Source organism: Rana temporaria, chromosome 3, assembly GCF_905171775.1.
Source record: "Rana temporaria chromosome 3, aRanTem1.1, whole genome shotgun sequence".
Taxonomy (NCBI): Eukaryota; Metazoa; Chordata; class Amphibia; order Anura; family Ranidae; genus Rana; species Rana temporaria.
In genome coordinates this window covers 488491891-488505271 of record NC_053491.1, presented here as the reverse complement: position 1 = coordinate 488505271, position 13381 = coordinate 488491891, and the positions used below count along the sequence as shown (strand labels likewise).

Here is a 13381-nt window from a genome sequence, read left to right as displayed (position 1 = left end):
GTAGGAGTGGTAGAGTAACTCCTGGTTACTGATAATTTTAAGGAGAGGGCGGAGATAAATCAGAATGAGTAACTTGTGCTGAGTTTTCAAGAGAAAAAATGGTGACAGGGGAGGGAGCTCCAGCTGTTTGGCAGCCTCAGCTCTATTCCTGCATGCTGTGTGAAGGGGGCGTGTCATTTCCCTCCAATCAACTCTCAGAGCTCTCCTCACTGATGTAACTTTATCTCTCCACCCCCTGCTTTTCAGAGCTGAGAGATCCTGTGTAAAATCTGCACTTTGAATGGCTTGTAGGGGAAAATGGTAGCAGGTAAACAGGTACAATTGATGTAGGAGGATTTGTGTAACCTCTGTGTATCACTTGAGGCCAACAGGCAATTTGTGAGAGTTTACAACCACTTTAACCAATATACATTTTAAGGGTAAAAGAGAAGACAAATAGGGGCAGATTCACAAAGATCGGCGTATCTCTGTGCGGGTGTAACGTATCTCATTTACGTTACGCCGCCGCAAGTTTTTCTTTGTTTACAAACGGTTTATTGAAAAAATAAGTCTCAATACAGTTTAAACTTGAATTGGCAAGAAGTACAAAAATACATACAAGAGCAGTGAACATCTGTGAGGAATATGCATAGCAGTTATTCGAGAGGTAGAGAGATAGGTAGTGATTTGTATGAAATGCTATCAGGTAGCACAATGCAGCAATGTAAGAACTTAATGAATTGGTTTAATGGCAAAAAGAGAGAAAAAAATAAAAAATAATAAAAAAATAAATAAAAAATACAAAAAATAAAAATAAAAAATTGGCCTAATTTAGTGAGTCAACAGAGAAAGGTCCCAAGGCTTCAATTTCTGATCGTATATGTTCATAGTATCATATAAGGTGTGATGAATGCATACTCCTAGTTTGATGAATATCATACGATCCATAATTTGGGACCAAGTTTTTCAGGCAAGTGCTTTATTCACAAATTCACGCCTGTAAAGTTGCGGCGGCGTAGCTTAAATCACCCGGCGGAATTCAAATTCGGCGGGTAGGGGGCCTGTTTCATTTAAATGAAGTGCGTCCCCGCGCCGAACGAACTGCGCATGCGCCGTCCCTAAAATTTCCCGGCGTGCATTGCTCTAAATGACGTCGCAAGGACGTCATTGGTTTTGATGTGGACGTAAATTACGTCCAGCACCATTCACGGACGAATTGCGCAAACGACGTAATTTTATAAATTTTTGACGCGGGAACGACGGCCATACTTAAAGCGGGAGTTCACCCAGTTGCGTTTTTTTTTTCCCTTTTCCCCTTAGATTCCTGCTCGTTCGGTCTAGGGGAATCGGCCATTTGTTTTAAAATATGAGCAGTACTTACCCGTTTTCGAGATGCATCTTCTCCGTCGCTTCCGGGTATGGGTTTTCGGGAGCGGGCGTTCCTTCTTGAGTGACAGTCTTCCGAGAGGCTTCCGACGGTCGCATCCATCGCGTCACTAGTAGCCGAAAGAAGCCGAACGTCGGTGCGGCTCTATACTGCGCCTGCACACCAACGTTCGGCTTCTTTCGGAAAATCGTGACGCGATGGATGCGACCGTCGGAAGCCTCTCAGAAGACTGTCAATCAAGAAGGAACGCCCAGTCCCGCAGCCCATACCCGGAAGCGACGGAGAGGATGCATCTCGTAAACGGGTAAGTACGGATCATATTTTAAAACAAATAGCCAATTCCCCTAGACAAAACGAGCATCCAGCTATGGGGAAAATGTGTTCTCCATGGGTGAACCTCCGCTTTAACATTGACTGCGCCTCATAGACCCAGGGGCAACTTTACGCCGGGAAAAGCCTAAAGTAAATGTTGTAACTTTACTGCGTCGGCCGCGCGTACGTTTGTGAATTCGCGTATCTAGCTAATTTGCATACTCGATGGGGAAATCGACGGAAGCGCCACCTAGTGGGCAAAAAAAATTGCATTTAAGATCCGCCGGCGTAAGAGACTTATGCCTGTCAGATCTAATGGATATCTATGCGTAACTGATTCTAAGAATCAGTCGCATAGATACGACGGCCCAGATTAGGACTTACGACGGCGTACATGGCGCTGCGCCGTCGTAAGCCCTTTGAGAATCTGGGCCATAGTTGTTAGGTGTGACTTAAAAATTTGAAAATAGATGAGATTGGGTAAAATCTGTCATTCCAGCTTACTGTGAACATATTTTGTTCCCTGTTGATTCCAAATAGCTCAGAGACCTGAGCAGAGGTGGCTCTAAGCTTTGTGAGGCCTTAGGCAAAACTTGACATGGGGGCCCCACTCACACCCATGATGGGAAAAATAATTCAAGAACAAGAGCCTCTTCCCCACAACCCTGGCCGGTAGTTGTGGGGGTCTGCAGGCAGGTAGTTGTGGGGGGTCTCCAGATCCTGCTTTTTAATAACTAAGGGGCGGGGTGATGCCACCTGGTGAACCCAACCCCTTGTGACGTCATTAACTGAGGGCATGCTGGGTCATTGATGTCACAAGAGGTGGTGTCACCGATATTCACTGGTTGTTAGGGACGCTGGCAGCCCCTCTCCTGAGTCAGGGCTCCTAACACTGCCTGAGCACAGCAATGCCAGCATTAAGGTCCCCTGTTCCATCAAAACTTGAGTAATGCATTGGGTAAGTTAGGTGGCCATGAGGCCCCTGTGAGTGCGAGGCCTTAGGCGACCGCCTAGTTTGCCTAATTAAAGAGCCGCCTCTGGACCTAAGAATGGGCTGGAGCTTCAGGACATGTATTCATGTTTGGAAATACCTTACATGAAGATACTTCAGTTTAGATTGGGCAATGACATCCACTTCTCTGGGATTTTCCCGGGGGTTCTTATTAAAATTTTATTTTTCAGAAGAGGATTATCTCCAGGTACCTCTGTGCTGGAAACCAATGGATAATGCTCTAGTGATGGAGGTGGAGGTCCCATCTGGAAGTCCTGAATATTTAGAGGTTGAGCAGAAGTTCCGGAAAAGCTGCTATACCAAAATTCTGAAGGTAACTTCCCCAATAAATGCCTATCGGCTATATCAGTCATATTTCCCACTAGACATGTGCACACTGAAATATTTTGTTTCGGAATTTCGTTTTCGTCCGGAAAATACATTTATTTAGTTACCCCCGAAATTCGTTTTTTATTGGTTTTGTTTTGTTAAAAAATGCATTTGTGACCGTCTGAAAATCTGAATGAATTAAGGTCGAATCTGTCATTGAAGGCTTATGGTGTCTGTCGAATGTTCTAAGAAGATTCGACGGAGCAGCTAAACTGTACGAATCGTACATTTCCTGTTGAATGCTCCACCCAGAAGCTATAGTAGAATTCTAATGTTGTATGACACTAGTAATAATTATATTTATTAATTATTATTACTAGTCAACCAACATTAGAATTCTTCTATAGCCTATGGGCGGAGCATTTCACCATAAATGTCCACTCGCTGCGATTGTATGTTTTTAGCTACTTCGTTGAATATTCATGTCTCTATAATGTCGAATCTTTTCTCTCTATGTCGAATCTTTTCTCTCTATAATGTTGAATCTTCATGTCTCTATAATGTCGAATCTTTTCTCTCCATGTCGAATCTTTTCTCTCTATGTCGAATCTTTTCTCTCTATGTCGAATCTTTTCTCTCTATGTCGAATCTTCATGTCTCTATAATGTCGAATCTTTTCTCTCTATGTCGAATCTTTTCTCTCTATGTCGAATCTTTTCTCTCTATGACAAATCTTTTCTCTCTATGACAAATCTTCATGTCTCTATAATGTCGAATCTTTTCTCTCTATGTCGAATCTTTTCTCTCTATGTCGAATCTTCATGTCTCTATAATGTCGAATCTTTTCTCTCTATGTCGAATCTTTTCTCTCTATGTCGAATCTTTTCTCTCTATGACAAATCTTTTCTCTCTATGTCGAATCTTCATGTCTCTATAATGTCGAATCTTTTCTCTCTATGTCGAATCTTTTCTCTCTATGTCGAATCTTTTCTCTCTATGTCAAATCTTTTCTCTCTATGTCGAATCTTCATGTCTCTATAATGTCAAATCTTTTCTCTCTATGTCGAATCTTTTCTCTCTATGTCGAATCTTTTCTCTCTATGTCGAATAATCTTGGACTAATAGAGTTAGGTTAGGCACATTTAACTGCAGATTCGATAGACACAGATCGCTATTGTCACCGTTATGTCAAATCTTCTATCTATATCCAACTGTTGTCACAACGAAATTAAAATAAAGTATAAAGTAGGGCAAGAATACCAAAACCTGGCAGGAGGACAGGAGCAGAGTTAAAAATAGTGCCAGAAAGGTCTCACTATTGGCATATTGTAGACTTATAAAAAGTCAGGATAGATCTCAGATAACTAAACAACAACTGGTACCAACAGGCTTCTCCAAAATATGATGCTTAGGTGGACCGACCCTGTAAATAATGTGTGATGTACTGTACATCATAATGGGTGGAGCCCTCTACTGTTCAGGTGAGATGACGTCTTGTATTTATGTAGCTTTGTATGACCCTTCCTCCCAGATTCTACGTGTACAGAACAGGAACCTCTGGCTGAACTACCAGATAAAGAAGCATCAAATGGACACCAAGAACGGCTCCACCAACAACGAGATGACGCTCTTCCATGGAACTGACCCCAACTCCATCCAGCATATTAACCATCATGGATTCAACCGGAACTATGCAGGGAGAAACGGTGAGAGATTTCAGAGTAGTATGTCTATGTATCAAGCTGAAACTTCCCTACATACTTCCGGATGGAGGTCAGGTGCATCATGAGGTTGTGAGCATTTTGAATACATCTGCATTAATGAACCCCAAACATGTCACACTATACAGCAGGCATGTGTTCAGGCTTTAGAGGAGCATTTCCGCAGTCTCCCCTCCCCCCAGTGATCAGACTATATATTTTTTATTACTGTAATGTATTATTAATTTTTATATTGCAACTGTGTATGACATCTACACTATTGAATAGATGACACTGCAGATGATAACTACACCCAGAAGGTGGCAGTGTTCATGCTGAGGTGGAAGGCTTCCATTTTTATCAGAGAAGCTTCCAGCCTGCACGGGATCATTATGTCAGAGCTGATATAGTGATCAGGTGATCAGGGAACCTTCTGATTGGATCATCATTGGGGACCCTGGCTGTCAGTAACTGTGAGGTTTTAGAGTCAAGAGATGCACAAAGTGTCAGGAATGGTAACAAACAGATTTTGTGCTGGAAGGGTCTAGGCCAGTGATGGCGAACCTTGACACCCCCAGATGTTTTGGAACTTCATTTCCCATGATGTTCAACTACAATGCAGGGTTCATAAGATATCATGGGAAATGTAGTTCCAAAACATCTGGGGCTCCGAGGTTTCACCATCACTGGTCTAGGCAGTTTAAGTTGAGCTCCAGTCTTGTACAGTTGTACAGGCTTCTCTCCTGACCTGAAAGGGCTTACTCTGATTTCACTGCACACGGTGAGATTCTTAAAAATGTGCATTAGAAGCTCCAGCAAGTCAGATAGAGCCTCATTTCCTGGCTGGAGGATCTCCAGCATCATCTAAGCCTGTCTTAGCTGGAAAGTTAGTCATACCTCCAGGTAGGGTGACCACGTGTCCCGGATTGCCCGGGACAGTCCCGCATTTTGCAGGTCTGTCCCGGACACCTTCATTCCAGGACAATACAGTGTCCCGGAATGAAACTGACACAGCCACCCCCCCCCCCAGGCCAATCTGATCCCCCCAAAAAAGGCGCCACATCACTACTTTACTCACTGACAGTAATTGTCCTGGCCGGGAATGCCTGGAGGAGCACAGTCCCCGCCCCCTGCTTGTCATTGGAGGAATCATGAATCCTGCCTCTTGTGTCCAATCACTGTGCTGTGATTCGTTACAGCACAAGCTGATTTTTGGGAAGGGGGGTGTCCCTGAATAGTAGTTTGGAAATGTGATCACCCTACCTCCAGGACTTTTTACCTGTTGTACCTGTGTTTCAGATCAGACCAATTGTCTGGTGAGTATCTGCCCCCCTCCTGATTAAACCTATGTAGTTAGGTGCATGCACAGAGAAGAAACCACACTGGAGCCGTGCTCAAGGTATTCATTTGCTTCTGCATGCATGGGGTTTTATAGGCGAGCTACTAAGGCAGTGAGTATATGTATCATTAGCATAATGTTATCTAGTGTAGTGCCCTGCTCCCAAAGATGGGGGCGCTATTTCAAATTTAAGGGATGTCTGGCCCAATAGTTGGGCCCAGACCTGTTGAATTATATACAAATTTGCTGTGGAACTGCCTGGTAGTATTTTCCCTTGTTGCCTGTGGGTGGTGTTACCACTTTGGGCTCATGTTGGAATGCAGGTGTACCATGGTGTATTGGGTGTTCCTCCTCGGCAGCAGTACAGTGGGAGTGGTGACTAGGGTTGCCACCTTTTCTTCAAGTCAAACCCGAACACTTTAGCGGTCCACAGCAATTTTTTTTATAGTATAACCTATACATATATTTTGCTATCAAATACCATTTCTCATCATATGAAGTTAATACCAAGAGTTCCCCTTTACATCAGAGTTCCCTTTCACTGTAAGGGGGGGACTCTGCAGACTCTGATGTAAGGGGGAACTCTGGGGGCTCTAACATAAGGGATGCTCTGGAAACCATGATCTAAGGGGGAACACTGAGAACTCTGATATACAGGAAGACTCTGATGTAAGGGGGAAAACTGTGGCCTCTGGTGTAAAGGGGAACTCCGATGTAAGGGGTGCTCTGAGAACCCTGACTCACCTTTGTGTACTCAGAGGCAGGAGAGAAAGGGAGAGGGGGGGAGACAGACAGGGGTGGATGGTGAGCTCACTCACCCCCTGGCAGTCAGCACCTCTCATCCAGATGTATCTGAGGCTGCTGGACTTCAAATTTCCAGACCCTACTTTCCTTTTCTGAGGCACAGCACTGAGGATTGGAGTGTGGGCAGACACAATGGGGACAGTGTGGGGGGGGGGGGGGGTATAGGTTTAGATCGAGCCCTCTCTCAGGCAGTGTGAAAGACAACTGCAGCCATAAACCCTGCTGGCAAGCCATAGTCCAGACTAAATAATGTGTCCGGGTTTCAGGCTTTCTGAAACCCGAACACATGATTCCAAACCCGAACTGTCCGGGTGAATCTTGGACAGGTGGCAACCCTAGTGGTGACCCCGCTATGCATGCTGGGAGGGGATACTTAAGGGACAGATGCCGTTTTTCAGGGTCCTTCGCTTCGTGGCCCTCCTGGCGCAAGGTGGGTGTGTGTGATTTCAGTCTGGGGACCACGTTGGTCTGAGGCTGTGTTCTTGTCGAGCGGGCCCAGTAGGGTGCCCACGTGTCCCGGATTGCCCGGGACTGTCCCTTAATTGGCATCTGTGTCCCTGGTCCCGGATGCCTTCATTCCGGGACAATACAATGTCCCGGAATGAAGCACTGGGTAAAGTCATTATGAATTCAGCAGAGTCTGAGCCGCGGTAGCGCTGTCTGCGGCATGCAGAACCACCTCCACCTGACTTTCATTGTGCTCACTGGTTGCTACAGCCGCTTGGCTTGTAGCAACCAGTGACATCACAGCTGCAGTGCACCCCCTCTGTTCAGAACTGAAAGCGCGGGAGGATTTCACTTCCTCCTCCGCGCTTCTGTTCTGTCTGCCTCCTGGGACCCAAAGCAGCTGAGCTCCGAGGCTGCCCCTGACATACCAGAGAGGGACACACAGCATCTGATGTGAGAGGGAGAGCAGCATCATCACCTGAGGACAACAGAGAGTGGAGCCCCGGGGAGAAGCAGGAGGCTGACTGGAAGGAACAGCACGAGAGGGAGTGAGAGAAGACCTGAGCAGCAGTGACATCCTCCCAGAGCCTGCACACCTTCCCCCAACGTCTGCTCCAGCTGTGCCTATCATCAAGGCTGACAGAGAGGACAAGGATGGTCTGGAGGTAGGTGCATACATCACACACACCTACCCACAGACAGGGGCTGGGACAGGGGGTACAGGAAGGACTGCAGGCCAGCTTAGGGGTTCAATTTCACTCACCCCCCCCCTCTCTCTCTTCCATCCCCCTCTCTCTCCTATCCCCCTCTCTCTCTCACCCCTTCTCTCTCTCTCTCTCTCCCACCCCCCTCTCTCTCCCACCCCTTCTCTCTCTCTCTCTCTCTCTCTCTCTCTCCATCACCCCTTCTCTCTCCCACCCCTTCTCTCTCTCTCTCTCTCTCCATCACCCCTTCTCTCTCTCTCCCCTCTCTCTCTCTCTCCATCACCCCTTCTCTCTCTCTCCCCTCTCTCTCTCTCCCCTCTCTCTCTCTCTCTCTCTCCATCACCCCATCTCTCTCTCTCCCCTCTCTCTCTCTCTCTCTCTCCATCACCCCTTCTCTCTCTCTCCCCCACCCGTTCTCTATCTCTCTCTCTCTCTCCATCACCCCTTCTCTCTCTCTCCCCCACCCGTTCTCTCTCTCTCTCTCTCTCTCTCCCACCCCTTCTCTCTCTCTCTCTCCCACCCCTTCTCTCTCTCTCTCTCCCACCCCTTCTCTCTCTCTCTCTCCCACCCCTTCTCTCTATCTCTCTCCATCACCCCTTCTTTCTCTCTCTCTCTCTCCATCACCCCTTCTCTCTCTCTCCCCCACCCCTTCTCTCTCTCTCTACCTCACCCCTTCTCTCTCCCACCCCTTCTCTCTCTCTCGCTCCCACCCTTCTCTCTCTCACTCCCACCCCTTCTCTCTCTCTCCCACCCCTTCTCTCTCTCTCTCTCCCACCCCTTCTCTCTCTCTCTCTCTCTCTCTCTCTCTCTCCCACCCCTTCTCTCTCTCTCCCACCCCTTCTCTCTCTCTCCCACCCCTTCTCTCTCCCACCCCTTCTCTCTCCCACCCCTTCTCTCTCTCTCTTTCACCCCTTCTCTCTCTCTCTCCCACCCCTTCTCTCTCTCTCTCCCACCCCTTCTCTCTCCCACCCCTTCTCTCTCCCCCACCCCTTCTCTCTCTCTCTTTCACCCCTTCTCTCTCTCTCTCCCACCCCTTCTCTCTCTCTCTCCCACCCCTTCTCTCTCCCACCCCTTCTCTCTCCCCCACCCCTTCTCTCTCTCTCTTTCACCCCTTCTCTCTCTCTCTCCCACCCCTTCTCTCTCTCTCTCCCACCCCTTCTCTCTCCCACCCCTTCTCTCTCCCCCACCCCTTCTCTCTCTCTCTTTCACCCCTTCTCTCTCTCTCTCCCACCCCTTCTCCCACCCTCACCAAGCCCCTCTCCCCTCCCAAATGGACACTAACAGGTGACAGCAAGTGAGAGTTAGTGATCCCATCCCTTCCCAAGCACTGCCACTTAACCCATGCCCCCAGCACTGCCAGTCTGCCACTGGCCTCATCCTCCTAATGAAGGACTACAGGTCCCAGCATTAGTCCCTTAGAGCTGAGGATCTGACATGCTCCCCCAATGGACGGGGTAGGAATCGGGTAGGTCAGTGTAATGATCAGGTAGGTCAGTGTAGGAATCAGGTTAGTGTAGTGGTCAGGTATTTCAATGCAGCAATCAATTGGGTCAGTGTAGGGATCAGGAAGGTCAGTGTAGTGGTCAGGTAGGTCAGTGTAGGAATCAGGTACAGTAGGTCAGTGTAGTAGTCGGGTAGGTCAGTGTATGTGCAGTTTTTACCCCAGATCCCTTGTGTCATTTGTATTTCTTTTGTGGTATAAAGTACAGGGTTTTATATACAACTTTAGTGCCTTAGATATAAACAGCATTTGTTTCATGTATGTTAGCCCAACATCGCAAGAACAATTACACTCTGTGAATCTAAGTGGCTGCAATGTTGGGCTTCCATACATGAAACAAATGCTTAAATAGGTAAGGGGCGGGGCCTCTCGGCCACGTCATATGGCGGCACTGCCTCCTTGTGATGTCACCGACCGCTGCTTGCTGGGGGGGGGGGGGGGGGGTGTCCCTGAATGGCTGTATGGAAATGTGGTCACCCTAGGGCCCAGTTATCCTGGCTGGGGCCTACGCTCTGAAGGTGATCCTGTGCTGTCTGTCCTGCGGGAAGAAGCCACTCAATAAAGGAGAGGACTTGTCCCGGAATGGACCGAGTGGAAGGCTGGTACTTTGGGAGAGGCCTGGTAACTTATTGAAGGATGCATCGTAACCTACAACACCTTACAGGCCGCCGGATCGGCTTAAAGGCCCTTTGGCTGTAAGGCAGGAAGTTCGGGACTTTAAATCCTGTGGCAGAGGATTCCTGACTATCCATTCTGTGATCTCAGACGGTCTGTGGCAGAGACTGTCTCTATACTGTCTGTTAGGGTGACCAGGTGTCCCGGATTGCCCGGGACAGTCCTGCATTTTGCAGGTCTGTCCCGGGCACCTTTATTCCAGGACAATACAGTGTCCCGGAATGAAACTGACACAGCTACCCCCCAGCCAATCTGATGCCCCCAAAAAAGGCCGTCACATCACTGCCTTACTCACTGACAGTACTTTCCCTGGCTGGGAATGCCTGGAGGAGCACAGTCCCCGCCCCCTGCTTGTGATTGGAGAAATCATAAATCCCACCTCTTGTATCCAATCACTGTGCTGTGATTCGTTACAGCACAAGCTGATTTTTGGAACGGGAGGGTGTCCCTGAATGGTAGTTTGAAAATGTGGTCACCCTACTGTCTGTGCATCACTCCAGCTGCTAGGCCATGTGAGAGGGGTCTACCCGGGTGAGCAATACCCACTCAGGAGTGAGTGGCGAATATTGGAGCCTTGAATAATGTTGTGCATTCTGTACCGCGTACCTGAACCTTCCCCTTCTTCCTATACGCTCTACTTCCCTCGCAAGTTTTCCGCAGTGAAAATAAAGCCTACAGTTGAAGGTTTTACATCTTGTGTGGACATTCCAATTACTACAGATTTCCTCCCCTGGACAATGAACTTAGAGGTAACGTGCAAAACCAAAAATCAAAACCAGCAGCTCCTTTGGGGGTAGTGCTACACTAGGTATTAGTAGTTTCTGATTGGTTATGTCTAGGGTTGTCCCGATACCACTTTTTTAGGACTGAGTACGAGTACCGATACTTTTTTTCATGTACTCGCCGATACCAAATACCGATACTTTTTTTTAAATGTGTCCCCAAATGCAGCCATGTCCCCCCACAAATGCAGCCATGTCCCCCCATATGCAGCCATGTCCCCCCCATATGCAGCCATGTCCCCACACATATGCAGCCATGTCCCCCCACAGATGCCGCCATGTCCCCCCACAGATGCCGCCATGTCCCCCCACAGATGCCGCCATGTCCCCCCAAATGCAGCCATGTCCCCCCATATATGCAGCCATGTCCCCCCCATATGCAGCCATGTCCCCCCACATATACCCTTCTTTTGTTTTAGGAAAAACTCTTGCTGCTTTCTGTTCCCTGAAGAAAGATGTATTACTGAGACATCTGAAACGCGTCGGATAAATGATCACCTATACCCTTAGCCTAGTCCTGGGGTGTGCGGTGATCCTCTAGCAGCAACAATTTTTTCAATCTAGAAATTTTTCATTTTTTTAAATAATGTTGTCATTATGAAATGTTTATGCTTTGAACTAATGTATTAAAATTTATATTTTTATGACCTAGTTGTCACAATCACTTTTTGGTTGCCCGAAAAATCTCACCTCACTCAGAGGTATTCATCTTTTTCACATATGCAGCCATGTCCCCACACATATGCCGCCATGTCCCCACACATATGCCGCCATGTCCCCACACAGATGCCGCCATGTCCCCCCCCATATCCAGCCATGTCCCCCCCCACAGATGCCGCCATGTCCCCCCACAGATGCCGCCATGTCCCCACACATGCAGCCATGTCCCCCCACACATGCAGCCATGTCCCCCCATATGCAGCCATGTCACCCCATATATGCAGCCATGTCCCCCCATATAAGCAGCCATGTCCCCCCATATATGCAGCCATGTCCCCCCATAAGCAGCCATGTCCCCCCATATAAGCAGCCATGTCCCCCATAAGCAGCCATGTCCCCCCATATAAGCAGCCATGTCCCCCCATAAGCAGCCATGTCCCCCCATATAAGCAGCCATGTCCCCCCATATAAGCAGCCATGTCCCCCCATAAGCAGCCATGTCCCCCCATATAAGCAGCCATGTCCCCCCATATAAGCAGCCATGTCCCCCCATAAGCAGCCATGCCCCCCCCCCTTACCTGCATGCTGCCGTGCCGCGCCGCTAATACGAGCGGGGAACATTACGCTTTCATTTGAATAGCTGTAATGATTTGCGCCGCGCTGCGTATAGACACTCCCCCTTGCTCGGGATTGGACAGATCACCCGAGCAAGGGGGAGTGTCTATACGCGGCGGGAACATTACAGCTATTCAAATTAAAGCTGTAATGTTCCCCGCTCGTATTAACCAGGCGGCCGGCGGCGAACGGCCCCCGCGGCGGCGGCGGGGGGGGGGGGGAGATCTTGGTGGGGATGGGGGGTCTGAGTATTCTATTTAGGCATCAGCGGTATTTGCGGGAGTACAAGTACTCCCGCAAATACTCGATATCGGTCCCGATACCGATACTAGTATCGGTATCGGGACAACCCTAGTTATGTCCATGTAAGGTGAACTATATAGGCTTTGTGGTATAACAAGAATGCATCGAAAATGGGCATTTTACCTGATCCATCACACCTGTTCCCAGGAACTCTTCCTTTACACAACATTAATGTACATTGTGTCTTTCTTTTTCCACAGCTGCAGTTTATGGAAATGGGACTTACTTTGCAGTAAAAGCAGATTACTCCTCAAACAACACCTATTCCAAGCCTGATGTAGGTGGACAGAAGCACATGTACCTGGCTCGTGTTCTCACCGGGGTCTACAGCCCTGGGGCACAGGGGATGGCGGCTCCTCCAGCTAAAAATCCAGCCAATCCCACTGACCTGTATGACAGCGTCACTAATAGCATAACATACCCTACAATGTTCATCATATTCAATGACATCCAGGCCTACCCGGAGTACCACATCATCTTCTAGTAATGATCTTCTCTCTACAAATCTCTGAAATTTCCTGTTTTAAGGAGTCTTATCTTTTCTTTCTAAGCCTGTGATACACTGTCAAGGACGCAAGACCACAGCGACTAACTAACCAGGGGGAGGGGGGGGGCATTGACAGGGGTGGGAGGGAATGAGGGAGAGCTTAATTTGAGGGCTCATGCACACTGCAGCTCAAAAAAAAAAAGCTGTTTTTTCAGACATATGAGCTTTTGTTTCAGCTTAACCGCTTCAGCCCCCGACCATTTTGGTGGTTAATGACCGGGACACTTTTTGCGATTCGGCATTGCGTCACTTTAACTGACATTTGCGCGGTCGTGCGACGTGTCACCCAAATAAAATTGATGTCC

General features: G+C 48.2%; 1 protein-coding gene across 1 annotated transcript in view; it reads left to right on the top strand.

The window, feature by feature from the left end:
- LOC120930809 (protein mono-ADP-ribosyltransferase PARP14-like) overlaps positions 1 to 13120 on the top strand; it is a 68196-nt gene extending 55076 nt beyond the window's left edge. Inside the window, exons 14-16 of the mRNA XM_040341986.1 lie at positions 2861 to 3003; positions 4531 to 4705; positions 12730 to 13120. Coding sequence (XP_040197920.1) covers positions 2861 to 3003; positions 4531 to 4705; positions 12730 to 13013 — 602 coding nt within the window. The 3' untranslated portion in view covers positions 13014 to 13120. The remainder of the gene's footprint in view (positions 1 to 2860; positions 3004 to 4530; positions 4706 to 12729) is intronic.
- Positions 13121 to 13381: the final 261 nt, after the last annotated feature.